Genomic DNA, 20,439 nt, shown 5'->3' with positions numbered 1-20,439 from the left:
TCAGATCAAAAATTGATCTCGACGATTGAAATTCAACAGTTGATGTTGGGGTAATTGTATTACAAATTCTTCAAACATACAAAAATGAAATTGCAATGCAATTGAGAGATGAAGATCTTTAGCCAATCCGGAGAGCTTGAAGTTGCAACCGAATGGACCACCGATCAATGAGGTTGAGTCACACCTTGAGTGTTGTCTTTAAGGTAATTGATGCACCCTCCTACCAAGGGTTCTCCGCACCACCACCTCCAAGATAAAACAACCTCCAACTAGAAGATGAGGTAGTTCTTTTAGTCCCTTCAAGGAGCCAAAAGCTAGAGCACAACACTTAGACAGATTCAAAGAAAGAAATAAACTTGATAACACAAATAATGTGAAAGTGAGAGTGTCTCAATTGCACACCACATGCGAGGAAATATTGGGTTTATATAGCCCCAAACCTCACCTTACACCCCTTAGGATTCTTAAGGCAATGAATTGGACAATCAATGGCTTGTCCCTCCTCCACTAATGAGAATAAACCACTTTGACCTAACCTCCCCACTACTTGGAAAAATAACTCTCATATTTACTTTTTTGGAATGAATTTGATTTAATCAATTCAAAAACCTTAACCCCACTCATGGTAATGGCCATGAATGGTCATGAAGTTGAAATGAGAAATGAAGGTCAAGAGTTATAACTTGAGTAAATTCCATCATTCAAATAAGCCCACCTCATCACCATGATCAAGACCTTTAAGACCCATGATCAATGTCATGAACAGCCTCATAACCAAGGTCATGAGGGGCCTCCTTTACTCATGGGTCCCACACACTAATTAACAAAATAATTAAATAAAAAAATGTAAAAAACTAATTTTGAAACTTAATATAGATAAAACCTAACAGTTGAGATTCAATTTTGACCTAGATTTCGAATCTGACAATCCAAAATCTCAACTTGACCGTTATGAGCATTTAATGGGTCATGCCAACGCAAGTTGCTAGAACGGTAAGAGTAAGGAAAGAGGAAGTGTGTCACATCCTCCCAGCCAGTAACCAATCTGACATACCCGAGAGTGTGATCCACAGGCCGACGATCGGGTATCGAGTAATCAACCTCCCACATAAACAATAACATAATCATGAACAATAATATTCGATGTGCGAAAGATAAACCATAGATCCAAATAAGGAAAGAATGAATCATATATAAATCAGAGTACTAAATATAATCAGAGTGTCTAAATCAGATGAGTAAAGTGAGGCGAAATCCCACTCTATAACCAGCGGAAATGTAGTTCTGGAAGAGAAGAAACAGGATAGAATCTAATCCCAATAGCAGGTACAAAAGGCAACTAAATTGTTCTCAATCTTATAGACAATATCCCTATAAGTATAAATCTCATAAATGGCACAATGGCGCTCCATTCTATGGTCGGACTAAGCATCGACGGAGCATAACCACGCGGATCTCGAGGTAATGTCGAACGCAATCACTTTCCGGAGATTTGCCTCTTCTCCTTGCGCTTCTTCATACGAAGCAGTCATGATACTCGAACCCGAGAATAGTCTAACAAACATTGTACAAAAGGAATGAGTTTCAAAGAAACTCAATAAGGCGATTAAATCCATAATAACATAAATGGCGGGATTACAAAACAAACATATATGCAATGTGGTATGAGACAAACAATGAATGTATGAATCTAACTCTATGTATGATGGTCTCTAATGGGACATGCTTTAAGTCATAGCACCGTACTTCTTTAGGAAAGTCTCATTCACTCATCATCGGTGGTAATGGGTTCTTCATCCCTCGGGATATTCCATGGCGGGGGTATAGGTCACCCCTCTCTCACATCACCATTGGTCTAAGTACCGACGCATGCCAGGGTAAAGCCTAGCCAAATGCAAGTCTTCTACTTAGTTACATCAAGTCGGATCCGGATACGCCCATTCCCGCCCGGCGATCCTTTCCGGTATCCTTCACACTAGAGTCCTCATAGTCCCTGACTACGGACTCATCAACCCTATTGGTTATCCACATATGGTAAACGGGAAGCTCTCACATCCTCTCACGGGTTGGTTACCGGTCTTGAGCGCCCGTGAGCCCAAGTCTATCCATATGCAACCCTACCAATAAATGGCCCCCACAATGTGATTCCTGTCCTCTCACGGGTTGGTTACCGGTCTTGAGCGCCCGTGAGCCCAAGTCTATCCATATGCAACCCTACCAATAAATGGCCCCCACAATGTGATTCTTGTCCTCTCACGGGTTGGTTACCGGTCTTGAGCTCCCATGAATCCCCATTGCTACCACGGGTCGTTCGGTCTCAATACCCCTCCGATTAGGGTCTGACATAACGGGACATCCTAGCCAAACACTACTAGACAGTCCTAAATATGTCATCCAACAGTTTAGGAAGGTGTCCAGAGGGCATCTCCGGAAACATCCTATAATATTCCCATAGTAGTCCTAGGACATAAGTGTCAAAAGGACACCTCTCCTTTCCAAACCATACTTAAGCATACACAAGCATCAATTCATAACATCCCATATATGGTAACTTCATATATGGAAAGAAATCAATAATTACAATCAACTTGTATATAACTGGTAAGTAAATCATATATGAGTCAATTTAATATAAACAAGTAATGCTACCGATATCAAGACAAGACCACAATAGTATAACATTATAAGAATCTAATTAAAGAAATAAATTAACAAGATTCAAATATAGAAACTAAGATATGCAATTTATGTTGTTAAAGAAGTAACCATCCTTACCTTTTATAACTTGCAAAGGAATCCTAAGAAATCAAGTAAGATCTTGACAAACTTGAGAAGAATGTCCTAAACAAGTGTATACAACATATTAGGAAAGATCCCTAACTGAAAAGATATCAAAACATCCAAAACAAAGACCAAACTGGAATTGTCGGACTCATTGGTCGATTGGATTGGTCAATGTATCTGACCACGATCGCACCAATGGAGACAAAGTGGCCTACAAAATCGGAGTTTTAAGAATAAAGAACCGAATTTGGTGGTTCAAAAGGGTACTAAACAAGGGGTAAACTACAATTGGTAGTATCCTAACATATAGAGGACCTCAAAACACTAATCAAATCAAGTTTTCAAGTTACAAATTAGGAAACAAAAAGTTACCATAATTAGATCAATCATGGTTCTTGAAGAATTCAAGATAGAAATCATAGACAAGAACAATAGGAGAATGAATCATTGATTCGATAAAGATATCATGGAAGGCATACTTAGATCTTCAAGAAAATAGACCTAAGAGCATAAATCTAAATAAGGAAACAAAACCTACCATAGATGTAAGTCATGATTCTTGAAGAAAGCATGGTATGGTAGAAGAGAAACAACTAGAGATTGATAGATTATGGATCATGTAAAGAAAACATAGCGATTGACTACTAACATGATCAATATAGTAGATCTAAGAAGATCAGAATTTAAATCAAAAGATGAACAAAGACAAGATCATGATTTGATCATGATTCCTTCAAAAGCTTGCAATGATCATGGTTAAGATCATCGCATTAGCCATTAATCCTTAGGAAGATCATGAGAGACAAGTTCAGAGATGTTTGGAACAGAGAATGCAAGATCTCCTCTCTGTCTTAACTCAAAAAGGAAAGAAAACAAGGTTAAAGAAGAAGAAGAGAGTGTAAACATACTTTTTGTGTAAGAACAAGAGTTTTGACGAAGATCCGTTAAAATAAACACCAAGGACGCAAGGGAGATGACTTGCAGAGGTCTTTGGTGTGCTCCAAAGAGCTTGGAGGCAAAATACAAAGTAGACTCGAGATTGGACTTAAATAGAGCAAGCAAGACCTAATTACCAAAGACAGAACCCATTGGTCGAGTGGATTGGTCGACTGGTCCAGTGGACCAATGAGTCGACTGGTCCAGTCGACCAATGAGTCGACCAATTAGTTCAGCAACTTCTAAACAGGAATTGAAGGCCCCAGATCAAATCCAACCCTAAAGGGGTTTTGCACACATACCAAGTGACTTACCTAATAGGTAGAAATGCCTTCAAACCATGATAGAGAGCACTCCAAGTCCATCAACTAATCCGATCTTCATCAAGATTCAGTTTCCATAAATAGAACCTCATCATCAACACTCATGGATTCAAAGCCAGACACCAAGTCCTCCACTGGGATGGCCCAAAGCTGACTTCTTACTTTACTTCAGGTCACTGGACCTACAAATAACAAAGTTTCCGGGTCAAGGTTAGGGCTGGGTTTCACAAAGTGAGTTTGACAATTGCTCTTGTTGATGTGAAAAATACTTTATGCCCAAAAAAATTATCAAACCAAACATTCATGCATAATTTGAAAATCAAATCTGAGCTCTTTACATTCCTCCATCACATAAGAAGGCTTATCTCTAAGTGTTAATAAAATAGATCGGTGAGTCCCTCTACTAAACATGTGGTGGAAAGGTGTAAGATAACAAAGTCCTAGATCCCAACTCAAAGCAATTAGTTCATATATGATGATGATACATGCTGAGATTCGAGTTGAGAATTTTTTTTCATTTTGGTAAAAGTGTTTTTTTAATACTGGAAATGTAATGCCGTCTACAAGGGTTGAACCCAAGACCTCTCCACTGAGAAGTATGGATCTTTATCACTCCACCAACCCTGCATTGGCAAGCGGGTTGAGAATTGTTATGTGCATCTCTCAAGTGGAATTAAAGTTCCAAATGATTGGCTAGGATTAGTTTGGACTTGGAATTTTATAATTTTGACCTATGTTGCCAGTAGTGTGTTTTTTGTGGGAAAATGTAACTTATATTGATGAAGACAATGAAAGAATTATAGTCTATAGTACATTCTTGCAACATCATTTCGGACAATCCGAGCTAAAACTTCAAGAAAATCATTGTTGGAAAAGTAAATTTCGTCAACAGAATCTGCTAACCCAATGAGGAAATTAGCTAGCACCTGTTTTGAGTTCTATGACATGGTGATGAAAGACACAGGTACTAAAATACCTCATTGTCTCCCTAATCCTCTCAACAATATTAACAGCAAACCAAGGTGTATGAAACTTTCCCCAGATCATTGCTACGACAGTGAACAAATCTGAACAAGCTTGCACTTCCATGAAAGACTCAAAAAGAGCTCTTTGGAGACCAGCTTTTTGAGTAGCAACGAGCTCCATCATCAAGATATTGTATTCCATGACTATCCTGTTACCGTAATTGTCCCTGCTATTGCAAAGATCACATTTCCATCTCTGTCACGAGCCAACACTCCATAACCACCAAGTTCCGAACAGATAGACTTGTCACAGTTCAACAATATTCATCCCTAAGGCGTAGTGGTCCAGGATGATGCCTTTGAATGGGATCTTAAAAGCCATTTTTATCTTCCATCTATGGAAAAATTCATGTTTTGTACCAGAAAAAAACGATCAATAGTCTCTACGTCTGCAATGGGTGTCACTTTGAATATCCTGAAAAATGCCTTTTGCCGTGGGACCCCCCTTGATAAAATCTTATACTAATCTAGCTAGCAGAAAGTACGAGGTAAAACTAGGGGAAACTAAAAGGTTAAGTTTCTAAGACTGAATTCAACAAAACCTAATTTAAAGTAAATCTAAATTGTTTTTATTCTACTTAAAAAAAAACACAAAGAAATTAAACTATTAATCAGTGCAACAACTTTAATTATTAATACGTGAGGATCTTCAGGATTTCAAATCACTAATGCTTTTCACTAACCAATATAACTAGGGGTACAAGTTTGGCCATGGCGGCCCTAGGCCCGACTAGGGCTTGGGCTAAAGATTTTGGCCCTAAGGGCTAGTTAGGGCTAAAACCCTGAACTAAGGCCAAGGGCGGGCCTGGGATTACTCTCTGGCCCGCCTAGTCCATCCTTGATTTTGGCCCTGATTTTGACCCTGATCTTGGTCCTAATTTTGACCATGATCTTGGCCCTAATCTTTGCCTTAATATAAGCTGATTTTGGCATTAACTATGTCTCTGATTTGAGTCTAGACCCTCCACCAATATGGAGAGGAATTAATTATAATCCACATGGATGAATACTTTACACATATTAAATTTTAAAAACATCATGTTTTGTAAAAAAATAAATTAAAATAAATTATATTTTCATTACCAATGTAGTAAGCATCCATCTGATTTTGGCCGGATCTTGAGCCTAATTTGGGCTATAGTCTTAATGTTAAATTGACATTGATCATGTACTAGATTTTTACCTTAATTAACATTAATATAACTATAAGTCTCAACTTTGACCTTCAATCATTTTGATCATATTAGATTATGAGTTCACTTTATATATTTATTTTTAAGATAATTTTTATTTTTAGAACTAAGTCATTTTTAGTTCCCAAAAATCATTGATTTTTTTTTTGTTTAGGACTAAGGCTAGATAATATATTATAAATAATATATAGATAATTAATATCTAACAAATCTACACCCCAGCTTCTCATTATGAATATTGTCATCTTTCTTTTGTCTCCAATGTGATATTTAAGAGGAAAAAAATTATTAATAATAGATAGCTATGTTTGTAACTAAAATATCATTTTCTTTAACTACGAAAAAAATATCAATACTAAATTATCGTTGATTTACTTGTTAACAAAGTTTTGAATATGAATTTTTTTGTTGAATAAGGATATCAATGAGAGAGGTTTTCAATTTCCATCACCAAAGTAATAGAATACTTTCAAAGCTCAATATAGAAGTATGGAGTATAAATTACTTATGTTTAAAGCAACACTATCAACTTATTGACAATTTGATCATTTTGTAGGAGCTTGAATCATTTTAAATTTGTATGAACTTTATTTTTAGTTTACTTGTGATACTTTTATGTTTCTTTTTTTTTTTTTAAATGAATTTACATTTGATATTTTAGGTCAAAGGATAGGACCAATTAAGGGTAGGGCCAAGATAGAGTCAATCAGGGCCAGAGATAAGGCTAATCAAGGTCAGGGCCAGGGCCAGTGATAGGGCCAGGGTCAGGGCTAAGGTTAGGGCCAATCAAGGGGGGTCATTGGGGGGCCAACCCATCCCGACCCGACCCAATTAGGGCCAATAGGGAGGAATGAGCTTGGCTTGGCCCTGTAGGGCTTAGGGCTAGGGACAATAATCATTGGCCCTGAACTAGGGTTAGGGTAGAAATGAGCTCAGATTAGAACATATAGGGCTGGGCTTGGGATTGCAAAAGCCCGGTCCAGTTGTAGCCCTAGATATAACTCTACGCTTCAAAACAAATGATAGTCTTTCCTAAATATGCCATATCTTCGCAAAACTATGGTCCTTCACTGAAGCTTGGCACGCTTAGTTTGCTTAGCTATAGAGCATCTTCGGCAAGACTCAAACATAATTAAAAACATCAACTAGAAGACATAGAACAATCAAATTAATGAAACAAACAATGATTCATCTACATTCCAAAGAAAATGAATTAGTTACTCATTAAAAAAAAAAAACTCAATAAACAAATAAAGATGAAATTTAGAGAGAGGGTTGTGGTCTTCTTCTTGAGGAATGAGAGAGAGATGAGAGCCAAGGTGTTCGTCCCTCTTTTTTCCCCCTTTTCTCTGTGGTTGGCTTCTCCTTTTTATATGTCTCACATACAATGAATTTGTCATATTTACTCATCAATTCAACCTTTATTCGTTCAGATTATGCAAAAACTCAAAACTAGAAAGCTGTAAATATTTTTGTTATCTTTTCATATAATATTGAATGGGTAATTTTCATCTGGACCCCCTGAGGTTTGGTCCAGGTCACTTTTAGTCCAGTTTAAGTTTCCTTTTGCATATGGCTCCCCTGTAGTTTTAATAAATGATTAAATAAGGACAAGTTTAACAGAAACTGTTAATTTAATAAATTGGTGACAAAAATACCCTCGTTTGGAATTTTTTATTTTTTATTTTAATCTACTAAAATAAATACTATAAAATAAATAAATAATAAACAGTCATCGATTCCCTTTGAACAGTTATCTGTCGGAGTCGGAATACATTCGCCGTCGACGAAGAAGATTGAGTGAGCCACATTTGGAGATCAAAACCATACCGTGATCCTCATGCTACCGCACAAAAAAGAAAATGAGGACGATTTACTCTTATCCGCTACTACGTTGGTCTCCGCCGCAGAGGGTAACCGCTCTTCAAAAGTGTTACCTTTCTCATGTTTCAAGCTTGGATCGGTTGCTATTTTTTGGAAGTGGATCTTTTGCTTCATTCTTTAGAATCGCAGAGGTAAGAATGACAATCGGTTCTTTTTCTGGGATTATTGAATACATGAATATACCCATTTCTAATTTTCAATTTTTTCGGTTTCGACTTTGTTTGACGGCTTTTTCTTCGTACGGGCTTTTTTTTTTTCGATTTTTTTCTTCTTCTATTTTAGAATGGATTCGTAGTTGACGTTCCTCTACATTCGATAGAAAAATTAGTTTTTTCTTTTTGGCTTTTGACTTTCTTTATTGGTTTTTGTGCTCTTGTTTTGCTTTTTTTGGATTGTAGATCCATCGTTTTGAATTTTTTTCTCAAAGAACCACGGTGAGAACAGTATGGTATCTTACAAATAATCTTTCATCTCAGATCATAATCGAATTGAAGTTTGAAATTTGTTCCTCATTACTTCCATTTTGATGTTTTTAGGGTTTGAGAGGTTGTGATTTGAACCGAATTCAAAACGATAAGAGCAAGTTATGCCGCTAGGGTTTCCCTCTCGCTGAAAATTCGATGTTGAAGACGAAGCCTTGTGGGACGAAACAAAAATAAAAAGTAAAAAACAAAAAATCCCAAACGAGGGTATTTTTGTCACCAAATTTATTAAATTAACAGTTTCCGTTAACTTGTCCTTATTTAATCATTTATTAAAACTACAGGGGAGCCATATGCAAAAAGAAACTTAAACTGGACTAAAAGTGACCTGGACCAAACCTCAGGGGGTCCAGATAATATTAAATCACCGCAATCCAAGTTCATACGAGAGAGATATGCCCAAAATACTTAAGGTGGGTTTGTTTATACGATTTTCATATCTTATTACCAATTTTATTCTTTGGACCTTCACCTGTTTCCAATTTAGCTAAGATTAGTACTCTTATTGCATTAATTAAGTTGGATCTTAGCATTCATGATTTATTGTCCAGTAATATTGAATCCCATGATTTTATTTTAAATAAAATCTCTAATATTTTTGCCAACTTTGCTCCATATTATATATAATAACAAAAAATCACTTTATTCCTAAAAAAAGACACAAAAATATTCAATTAACTCTCTTTTAATCAACTAAATATGAAAAATTAAATCAAATAAATAATGATGAATGCATGCTTATTGAATTCCCCTACTAAATCCAGATCTTGGCAAGTCACCGACAAAATGCTCTGTTGTCCACTGAACTTCTTTCGTCCAAACTACTTAGGCTCAGAAACTCTTCAAATATAGTGTTCTTAAGGAGAAATAACCATCAGAAGAAGGATCATCAAGTAGCAATGTCGAGAGCAAGCCTGGGGTCGACCTTAGTATTTAAAATCTCTCTCCATTGATACGCTATAACCAATTCATTATACATGTTAATCCATCTCTCCTCGTCATCACAAATGGAAGACACTTGGTCATGGTGTTGCCTACCAATGGCCTCCACAAGGTGAACATTTTGAGAAGCAATCAGTCCATTCAATGACCAAGGATCATGCCACAACTTAGTACCCATACCATCATTGATTCTCTAACGAATAGAGTGTTGTGCAATAGGACGCATTTTGAGAATGGCCTTCAATGGTGCTGAAGCATCTGAGGGCTGGAAATGACCAAACAAAATTGTGTTTTAGCCATTGACAATGAACATAATTACACCAACATGAGGGCTTTTCAAAAGTTAGATTCTAGATATACCTCATCAATGCAGCTTGGTTCCATCTGGGTAGATGGCAAAGACCAAGACACCCCTGTCTAAGCCCATGATTTCCTCACCAATTAGGCTGCGTTTGTTTGCTGGAATAAAGGTGGGGTGGGAAAAAAGGGGTGGGAAAATTCTTGAAAAAAGTGTAAATTTCTTACTTTTCCTTTAAATCCTAAAATGGTAGATTGTTTGGTTGCTTGGGGTGGGAAAGTGGGAGACAAGTTTCCTTGAATCAAGGAAACATCAAGGAAACTTGTCTGCTGAAGTGGCAGCCCAACTTTCCCACCCCATGTTATTTTAAAACCCCACATATTTGGTGGGACTTTGTGGGAAAGTTGGGAAAATTAAAAAGTGGGACCCACCCCTATAACTTTCCCACAAAACCCTTTCTTTCCTTCTCCCTCAACCCACTATACATGGGACCCACATGTTTTTTTTTCCCACCCCACCTTTGCAAACAAACGCAGCCTTATAGTTATGAAAAAATCCGGTATGACATCACCCGCTGAAAGGCAAATGACATTGAATCGAGATCACCTCCCAGTCGGGGGAGCACACCAACGGCTTCCCAACCACAAAAACACCGGGGGGGGCCCACAGGTAAAATTTTGAGTTTTTTTATTATATATATATTTTTTTTCTAAAAAGTGCTTTTCACCGTGGACCCCACTGTATTTGTGGTTGGGAAGCTGATCCCGACTCAATGACATCCTAGGTTCTTTTGAAGAGCATTGCATTAAAACCGTTTGTCCTGATGGCACTATATTCTTTTTTTTTTTGGAATGAGGTTCATCTGGGCCAGCTTGCGCGCATCACGACTACATCCTCAAGGAGCTTTTTATATAATTAATATAGGCGGAGCTTCGCCCCTGACCCCGAGGGGATTCGAACTCTGACCTCCTATGTGAAAGCGTTGGGCTTTGCCAACTGAGCCACCCATCGGAATTAGAGGGCACTATATTCATTAGCAGAGAAGACCACACCCTTAATCTCCTCATTAGAGAACAAGGTATTTAACACTTCCATTTCTTCCTCCATTGAGGTTCTATCCCATTTGGATCCAACCACTTGCAAATAATTTGAGCATCACCGTTAAAAGCTTTAGAGAAGTAATTCATCGCCATTCGTTTCTCGTCTCGCTGTCTTTTGTTAGAGTATTGCCATGGCCATCTTGAATAGAAGAGACCCAATTCCTAGGCCTTCTATTTTTGGGGTAATGTTGGAGGTACTCAGAGTTGTCATTCATTTAATGTATTCTTCAATGTAAAATCATGACCAAAACAATAGATCAGGTACGAACACTTAGAAACACAACTACCCAATGATTGAAAATTCTTCTAAATAATGGGTTTAAGGTCATCATTGACTTCTCATCATGACAGGCCTCTTAGTTAAACCTATGACCTCTTCAATTTTTGATATAAGCTCTTTTGATCTTCGGTCATAATATTTTATCTAAAATCAACTCAAAGAGAATTTAGTCATGTTTTAAATTGGTTTTCCTGTTACATTCAGGTTGAATTTTTCAATTTGGGTTCAAGAATAGCACCTCTTCCGCACCTATGCTCCACATCATCGGATTTCCATGAAAAACTTTTATCCATTTTTCACACCAAGTTTCAAGCATGAGAACATATAGTATGAAAATCATTTATCAGACGATTTTAAAGTAAATTGATCACGTTCTAAGCTACATGACTATTTCTGTTATTTACGGGCCTGTTTGGTTACATGATTTCAGAGATTTGAATCTTTGGATTCATGAATAAGAGATTTTACCTATTTGGTTGTGAAAATCTTTGGATTTATGAATTCTAGAGATTTTTTTTACACTAAAAACATGAATTTGTAGATTTATAGATGATGCGTCCAGAATCTGTTAAGCCTTCGAATCTGTAAAGATAACCTGCAAAACAGGGTTAGGCGTGGCCCGACCGTGGGGTCGGGAGGCCACGTCCGAAGACTAAATCAGTTACTGAACTGATCACAAAGCTCTGGTAAGTTGCAGAGCGTAAATTTGAATACGAGTATAAGAAAAACGATTCACATAACTCTGGAGTGGGTGAGTCACTTGTTTATATAGATTTTACCTTCAATTCTCGACCGTTGGGTGAGTTCTCGATCTCTACAAGTGGCCGTCCGATTGTAGGATTTTGCCCCTAATATTCGGAGTTTGCGAGTAGTTACTAACCTTAGCACGATTCCCTCTCCGCCTCGACGGTAGTTGTTTCCTATAAATTAGTTTTGTCTTCCGTAAGATTTAGGAGGTCATTCGTGACTTGTATCCAAAATTTAGCGCCCTAATACGATCATGGGATTAGGTTAAAGTGGCATGTAGTTTGGAAATGCATTATTGTTTCAATTGCCATATCAGTTCGTTTAACTCCATCGCTCTAAGACTCCACATACCGTTGAAGAATCTCCAACTCTATCCAAGTCTCTCAAAAATTTCCTTTCTTTTTTGTTTTTTTAACCAAACTTTCAATTAATCACTGAAGATAATTGTGAAATCTTATAATATTCACTTTCTCAATCGACCATGTAGATTGTAATAACGTAATACAGTTCAAATAAGTAAAGGAAATCCTTGCCAACATTTTTTTTTACTCAATAACATAGAAACTCGAGAATTTATAAAGAAAAACAATTACAAAATCTGAGAGTCGCAAAAATTCATTGAGTTATGTACTCAGGGATCCTGGTCCTCTCTCGTCGGCCGACACCTTGCAATGGTGCATTGAGCATTTCAAGGGATTTGATAACTTGAATGATGTGAGACGATTCAACTTTGTTACCATGATTTACTTTCTATGCTAGGAAAGGTATAATCATACATTTCAGAAGGGTTCTCGGAGTGACCTCGACATCTTTTGCTTAGCGGCTAAGATGACCCGATTATGGTTTCAATTTGGAAAGCTAGTGGTGGAGGATTGCCCAAGACAGAGACAATTCTTCGCTAGTTGGGGTATTTCGGTTTCTTTTGCCCAAGTCAAGAGTTTTGTTCATTATTGGCTACCACCACCATGGGGTTAGATCCTGATCAACTGTGACGGCTCTCACCGGGGACATATTGGAGGGTATGGTGCTATGGCTCACAATTGCAGAGGAGATGTTATTTTTGCTTGTTCTGGTGGTTGTGCTAATGTGGGTGTTTTTCATGCTGAGATGCTTGCAATTAGGTGTGGCTTGCAGCTGGCAATTAGGTGTGGCTTGCAAGCTTGCAATTTGCACGGCAATACTGCTGTAATAAGGTTTTGGTGCATTCAGACTCCCAAGTGGCAATTAGGACTTCATTGGGTACTTACCGCCCACATTGGGGGATATTACACATTCTTGAGGATATTCTTCACTTGAGATCTTTGTTTCAGGAGTGTATTTTGGTGCATGGAGTTAGGGAGACTAATAGGTGCGCGGATTATTTAGCTGAATTGGCAACAGCGAACCAAGAAATTCTGTTGGATCCTGATGCGGATCAATTATGCTTTTGGATCCGACTGAGCCTCCTCTCGTATCCGGGATGATGAGTCCTGCAAGAAAGGTTAGATGCGGGCCGGCTTGTGTGCCGGGCAGCCGCCTCCAATGGCAAAGTTAGATGATGAACCGAATGAGGTCTCGTGCAGAAGCTACACAAGATTATGCTCAAAGTGTATTGGTTGCTTAGAGGAGGGGTAGATCTGTGCATTTATAGTGTGGGTGTTACCTTTTATGTATTTGGTAAGTTAGCCAGACAAGGGCTGATGTTTCTCCTCGGATCATGCTCCCTTGTCATTGGTCCCATTCAATCAGCTGCTGAGTTGACCTTCTATAACAAGGATGATTGCTATATATGTGGCGTATGTTACGCTTTTGGTCATGGATGATCGGCATCTTTCCCGATTAACTAGCATGTGGAGCCCCATCCGGGTCAGACCCAGTCGGGTAGAAATCTTCCGTATCAGATCCTCTCTCTTTACCTGCTCAGCTCTCTCAATATGTTATAGAAGAGCGGCAAGGTCGTAGGTTCTTTAGAACCTAATCTTGCATTATTGTATGTATTCTATTTATTTCTATTAATATAAAATTTTATTTTCTCCAAAAAATATAAAATAAAAAATTTAAAGCTATTCTTAACGGAGATCTCACATTCTTCTCACTAGTTAATTCTTCAATTTACAGAAAAATTGTAATAGTTAAAAGATGCTTTGCTGTTTTGTTTTCACTAGGACACATCATGCAAGCATGCCTCGTTGGCAAGGAAAGCTTAAAATCAAGGTTAGATCGAAGTAAATTAAGGCTATCTCTACCTTAATTGAGGATCAAGATAAATCAGGACAAAACGGGCTTAGAAGAACCCTGATATGGCAGGGTTTGAATTGGAGATTCTTAGGTTTCACAGGTTAGATAAGATTTTGGATTCAAGTTTAGGTGCCTTGAGTTCTAGGCTCGCCTCACCCAGAACAGTAGAGTTTTTTTTTTGAATATTTTCATTGGCAGAGATGAGATGATAATTTTTCAAAAGAAAAAAAAAAAAAATTGAAAATTCAATGTCTTGAAATTTTATCAGCAAATTTCAGCCTCATAATGCACTGCATCACCAAAATTTCGATTCTTTCAACCAGCCTGCTTAAGTGTTTCACTACTTCCAGCATTTCAGAACCTATAAAAGCCTAGCAAAATTCAGTAAATTTAATTTTGGGCAAACCAATATGACTATGGCATGCATCATATGGTTTTCTTTTCTTTTTTTTGGTAGACATCATATGGTTTTTCCATGGCTCTTTTGGAAATAATCATAGATTTTAGTCGGATACCATCAACATATCAAAACCACACATCTTAACTACACCCACTGGCCTCCCATTTAGTTTTTTGACATTTTGAATATTTTACTTGCTACACAAGATTTAACATCTCAGTGCAGTCTTAAAGCCAAGTTAATGTACATAATACCTCACTGTTTATTCAATGCATGGTAGATCATCACATAAGATGTCCATTAAAACATGAGATTGAAGTAAATTTGGTAAAACTAAAAGAAAACCTAGAAGAAAGAAAATGTATGCAATAGCATGAAAGCTCCCAGAAACAAAAAAAGGCATCTAAACTTAGGTCTTCTAATTCATGACAAACTGCTATAAAGGTTCCAACATGGTAGTGGATCATCTAGAACGGAAGGCTCACTCGGTTTCAGGCCCGAATTATTAAAAAAAAAAGGAAAGAAAGAAAAAAAGAGGAAAAGAGAACAAAAAAAATAAAGAAAGAAAGAAAACAGACAAACTGCTGCAATTCTTATAGTGTTGGGACTGGGAGAGAGATACTGAAATCTACACATTGGCATTGGCAAGTTTTTTTTTTTTTGAAAGTGGTGGATTAGCATTTCATTAGTTGTCTCTTCAAAAATGACAAGACCAATGCATAAATTGGAAAGCTCGAATGCGTTTTAAGGTCGGATATGTTTGAAGAATCCGGATCTTCTCCCCGTCGGGGGAGCACAGAGTGCTTTCCCATGCTTCCTGACCACAAAATGCAGTGGCAGTGGGTCCCACTGGTGAAAAAGTTTTTTTTTTTTTTTTTAATAAATTTTTTTCCAAAAAGTGTTTTTCATCGTGGGCCCCACTGCATTTTGTGGTCAGGAATCGCGGGGAGAGCACAAAGTGCTCCCCGTCGGGGTCGCTGATCCGGACTCATCTTTGAAAAGGTTTTGGAACACAAGGTGATAGGGTGGGGGCAGGGGGTCGCCGGGGGAGGGCATCAGGCTAGTAGTGGTGATCAACCAGAGGCCAGTTTTTTCCATTCTTTTTTTTTTTTTTTTGGGGTGGGGGTGGCTGAACCCTTCAACATAAACATCAGACCGGTGCATGTTGTACCCTCTCCATTTAGGGTTATGTTTGTTATGCATTCTCTAAATAGACTGTGGGTTTAAAATTCATCGTGATGGGTAAAAGGGATTAGAATTCAGAATGCATCATTGACCAATAATCTATTCCGAGATTCATAGCAAACTTGGCATAAGAATTCAATGTTCAAAACAGATCCAACCATCATTGTTACCCATCATGTTAGCTTAGGCTCTTTTTGGTATCAATTTTCATTCTTTATTATGCCTATTTAAAAGAAATAAGTACAAGAATTCATTATTGGTCAAGAATGAAAAATGGTTTGGTGAATTTTATCAAAAACAAATTATGATATGAAAAATAAATTTGGTATATCAAAATAAAAAACTGTTAGAAAATGATAATGAGCAAGTGAGAAAAGAGAAAAGAGATCCATGCTTCTCAGTGGAGAGGTCTTGGGTTTGATCTTTGCGGACGACGTTTCATTTCCAGTATTAAAAAAAAAAAAAAACGATTTTTTTTATAAAATAATTGCCCTCATCTTAATTATAAAATTTTAAATAAATCTTTGCATAAATGAAGAGAATTAAATTCTCACCAGAATCCATAATAGACAAGAAGTCTATTATGAATTTTAGAGGGTATTCTATTATTTTAAATAAAAACAAAACTGAAAATAGATGCCAAACAATTTAAAATAATGAAAAATTCTCATAATTGAGAATGATAATTGATACCAAAAAGAGCCTAATCTATAATGAAGCACCATCAATCTTGACGCACGCATCAATCCCCAACCAATAAGTACAAGACTTCATTTTGGCAAGAATGATGGGGGACTATCGAAAATAAGAACCGAAAAAGGGGCAGATAAAAAGTTAAAAGAAGAAACAAGGGAAAGAGGAAAAGGGAGATGTGGACTATTTACCCCTCTTCTGCAAACTACGGTAAGAAATTCAACCAGGACAAGCTTATGGATTTTGGGGGTCCCTATAAAAAAAATCAGAATGTGCAAACAATTAAAAATGATCAAATTGACAATGATATTGTACCAAAAAGGGCCTTTTTTTTTACGAAGAACAGACAGAGCAGATTCAACCATCATTGTTACCCATCATGTCAGCTTAGTCTATGATGAAGCACCATCAATCTTGACTTCATTACTGCTAAAAACTAGAAAGCAACATACTATAATATCTGTGAGGCAACAAAAACTAATGAAGTTAGCTTACCGGGCAGCTCTTTCCAAGAATGACCTGAAAGTAGTCCATCTCTCCATCTCTCCATCTCTAACAAGTCCAGCGTTCCAGCTACTTCCAGTCAATGATCCTGCATATCCATCACTCCAATAAAGCAGCATCTGTTCATGCTACCCTACAAGGCAGGTGAATCTCATGAAAGAACAAATGCACTAAATAAATGAAACCCCCCCCCCAAAAAAAAAGAGGGGGGGGGGCGAACACTATCAACTACAACAGTTATTGCCTAACTGATGTGCTCTCCAAAAATGTATGGACAGGAATGGATGAATGAACAAATAATAGGACAGAACAGAAAACCAATATCCATAATATAAGTTCGAACTTAACTCTCTAACTAGAGGGGCTCTCTAACTAGAGGGGGAAAATAAAGTCTACTTATAATGGCAGCTAGGGCCAAAATAATTAAAACCCTATGGACCTGTCTTCACAGAGGTATCATCTTTTGACTCTTCATCTCTCTTGCCAAGATCAACCAAAGCAGGTTCATCACCGAGCCACTGGTCAACTCCCTGAATCACCCCTGCTTGATGTGAACTCAGGTCCCAGGGTTCTGTCGATTCCCCAGAAACTCCCAAATCTTGTAAATCGTAATTGGCAAGATTGTCCCAGATATCATAGTGAGAACTAGATGTAGCAACACTGGTATCGAAACCCATGCTCCATATATCCTCTGGTTTCATCATGGTCTCAGCTCCTGGGAATGCATAAGCTGGAAATGTCCTTTCCTGAGCCAAATCCTCTGAGGAAGATGCATAATATTCAGACATAACATTTGGTTGGGTACTCACAACATTCTTCCCTTTAATGGAACCATCTTCTGGGCCCCTGGCCTTTGAGTCCAATGCTCCCAACCCCATCTGGTCTGAGGGCCCAATGAGGTGTTGCTGCATCTCAGCTGAAGCAACATTTTCAATTTGAACCTGCAAAGCTGATTCACCGAAGTCTAGTTTACCCACCATATCTTCTAAGCTATAGTTGGGAAGTTGCTCATCCACAAACTGTTCTGATTCTTGTCTTTCCACCAATGCAGTGCTACTCCAATCAGGATTATACTTCACTACCTGCCCTTCCATGGGGGAAGTGGAATTAACTTTGCCCATTTGATGCTGCTGCTTGATGAATTTCCTTTTCACCCTAGGAGATGAAATTTCTCTCTGTTCCACCTTTTGGTGAAGACGAGCCAAGAATGCTGGCTTTTGAAGCAGCTTGGCAAAAAACGAGACCATCTGCTTCTGCCTCTGCTCTGCTGTCTGGAGCCTCTCCTTCATTGCCTCAAGCTGCTGAACTGAACCTTGATGCTCCTGTTGCAATGTCATAACTTCCTGCATCATCTGATTCTTCTCAGTCCTCAGCCTCTCCAACGTACTTACCAATCCAGATTTCTCTGCTACAATAGAAGACTCGGAAAAGCTGCCACTCTGATGCAACTGGGAGGATTTGCGCCTGTGGATGTTCTTCAATAAATGCCTCTTACCCCGTACAAATTCTTCATTAGCGAACTCCCAACGATCAGTGTCAATTTTGCGGAATCCCTGCATTTGACAATCAAAAGGATTCCAAGTCACTGGTAGAAGACAACAGATACTACAAGAGTAAGCATGCAATTTCACATTATACACAAGTCCAATGATCCATCACAGTAGAAAATACCAGAGGCCGATATCACATAGATTTGGAATCCAATGATATGCACAGGCAATCTGTAAACCACTAAAAACCTGCTTTCTTCTTGAAAAAGATATTTTGAGATTCCTACTTAAAGATGCAGTAAATGCAGTAGTGGTTGATACTATCAATTAAAAATCATAAAATCATTTCTCAGATCATGATACCTGCGAAGAGACTCCGCACTCCAAGCTATGAGGAAGGAAGGATGTTCTCTTCGGTAGCAGATATGAAGAATATCTTCCAGAGAGAGCATTTCAGGACCAAATTTGAGCTGATGGAAGAGGTTTCTACTCTTATGATCCACTATGGGAAAATTTAGAACAGAAACAAACATCTCTTCCTTTACAATCAAACATGTCCAGAACTTCATGGAGGAGTTTCTAACCCAGACTAGAGCATCCACCTGGAATCTCCTCAAACTGAAGTTCTTTACAGTGGCAAACACTTCCACAACGCAACCACTTGTACAGACAAATATAGATACAACAGCAAATACTCCAACATTCAGAAGCCTTTGCATTATACAAGCAATTTCAAGGAAATAAAACAGAACACTATACAGAGATACAAAGATTTTTACAACCCAAACAAGCATACAAACAAGCTGATACAACAAAAGAAACAAAAAAAATAAAAATACAAAAATTCCTCCTAGAGCACTAATTTTACAACTCTCGAATCTACAAAAATGGTCGCCGCAACAATTTACATACAGTTGCCCTGCTCAAATATTATTACAGAAGGAAATGCAAAACACGAAAAAAGAAGAAGAAGAAAAGAAAGAGAAAACCAAAAAATTACGAACAAAGAACAGCAGCCGAAATTGGCTGTGTTTCAGCGATACCCACATAAGTATTTAGTTGCCGGACAAAACTGGAGAAATTGTTGTGCTTGAAATTCCGAGGAAGAACGACCCTAGCAAACTCCATCGGGTCCCAGACCACAAAAGATTCACCGGTCGATCCCCACGATATAATTGGATCCAGAGACTTGTCTTCAACCAAATCATAAGTCTTCGAAAGGAATGGAGGAACGGGGCTCCCTTGAAGACACTCAAGTGGCTGAGGAACCCCAACAAGCTCTCTTTCCCTCTCACCACCCATCTCTTGTTTCACAGCAGAAACCCCTTCAATCTCTCTCGAAGGAGAAGCAGATGAAGAAGATGATGAAAACCCAGCCAGAAACGAGCTTTCTCCAAATGGGTCGCCTTTAGATTGCATGCCCAAAGAGGAAGAACCTCTCCCAGGAAATCCTAATCCCGAATCCATTGCAGAAGAAGCAAACCCAGTTGGAGAATGAGGTGGTAGTAGTGGCGGTGCCATCGAGGTGGGAGGAGAAGGAGGAGAATTCGTTGGACGAAGATACTGTTTCTCGTTGGGATTCATTAAGAATATCCGAGAGTGAAGTCGAGTGTCATGTGAAAATGGACAATTTATAGGTGTGGTAAGAACTTCGCCGCCTAACTGTTAGATATTTTGCCTAAGAGAGAATCAGAAACCAGAAAGGCGGTGGTGAGAAGGTTCAATTGGGCTTTTGGGGAGAAACTCGAGAGGCGGTGGAGGTGGCTCAGGTAGGATTTTGGGGTCATGACACGGAAATCTCTGTAGACGGACACGGAGAAGCTTTCGAACGCTATTGGGCATTTGATTAATCGAACCCATCAATCCGACGACGGCAACGACGAAGATGATGACCTGACCTAGCTGTGTGGTTTCTTCGTCTCTCTCTGTGGGTAAAACTCAAGTCGGTAGGTTCGA

General features: G+C 38.3%; 1 protein-coding gene across 1 annotated transcript; it reads right to left on the bottom strand.

Moving 5' to 3' along the window:
* Positions 1-17,242: 17,242 nt before the first annotated feature.
* LOC149008203 (heat stress transcription factor A-3-like) lies at positions 17,243-20,439 on the bottom strand. The gene is made up of 2 exons (XM_089167390.1): positions 19,531-20,439; positions 17,243-18,546 (listed from the first exon to the last, which is right to left on the bottom strand). The coding sequence occupies exons 1-2, from the start codon at positions 20,065-20,067 to the stop codon at positions 17,425-17,427; spliced, it is 1,659 nt and encodes a 552-aa protein (XP_089023516.1). The 5' UTR covers positions 20,068-20,439; the 3' UTR covers positions 17,243-17,424.

This window comes from Hakea prostrata, chromosome 8 (assembly GCF_041222555.1).
Source record: "Hakea prostrata isolate BN-2017 chromosome 8, UWA_Hpros_2, whole genome shotgun sequence".
Classification (NCBI taxonomy): domain Eukaryota; kingdom Viridiplantae; phylum Streptophyta; class Magnoliopsida; order Proteales; family Proteaceae; genus Hakea; species Hakea prostrata.
The sequence above is the reverse complement of the archived record's forward strand: the minus strand, read 5'-3'. Positions and strand labels throughout refer to the sequence as shown.

Bases quoted from the DNA above. Each gene is read 5' to 3' on its own strand.
- LOC149008203 (XM_089167390.1), bottom strand. From the start codon at position 20,067: ATGAATCCCAACGAGAAACAGTATCTTCGTCCAACGAATTCTCCTCCT. The intron at 18,547-19,530 runs GTGGGTATCGCT...TGTCAAATGCAG, and splicing joins TCCGGCAACTAAATACTTAT to GGATTCCGCAAAATTGACAC.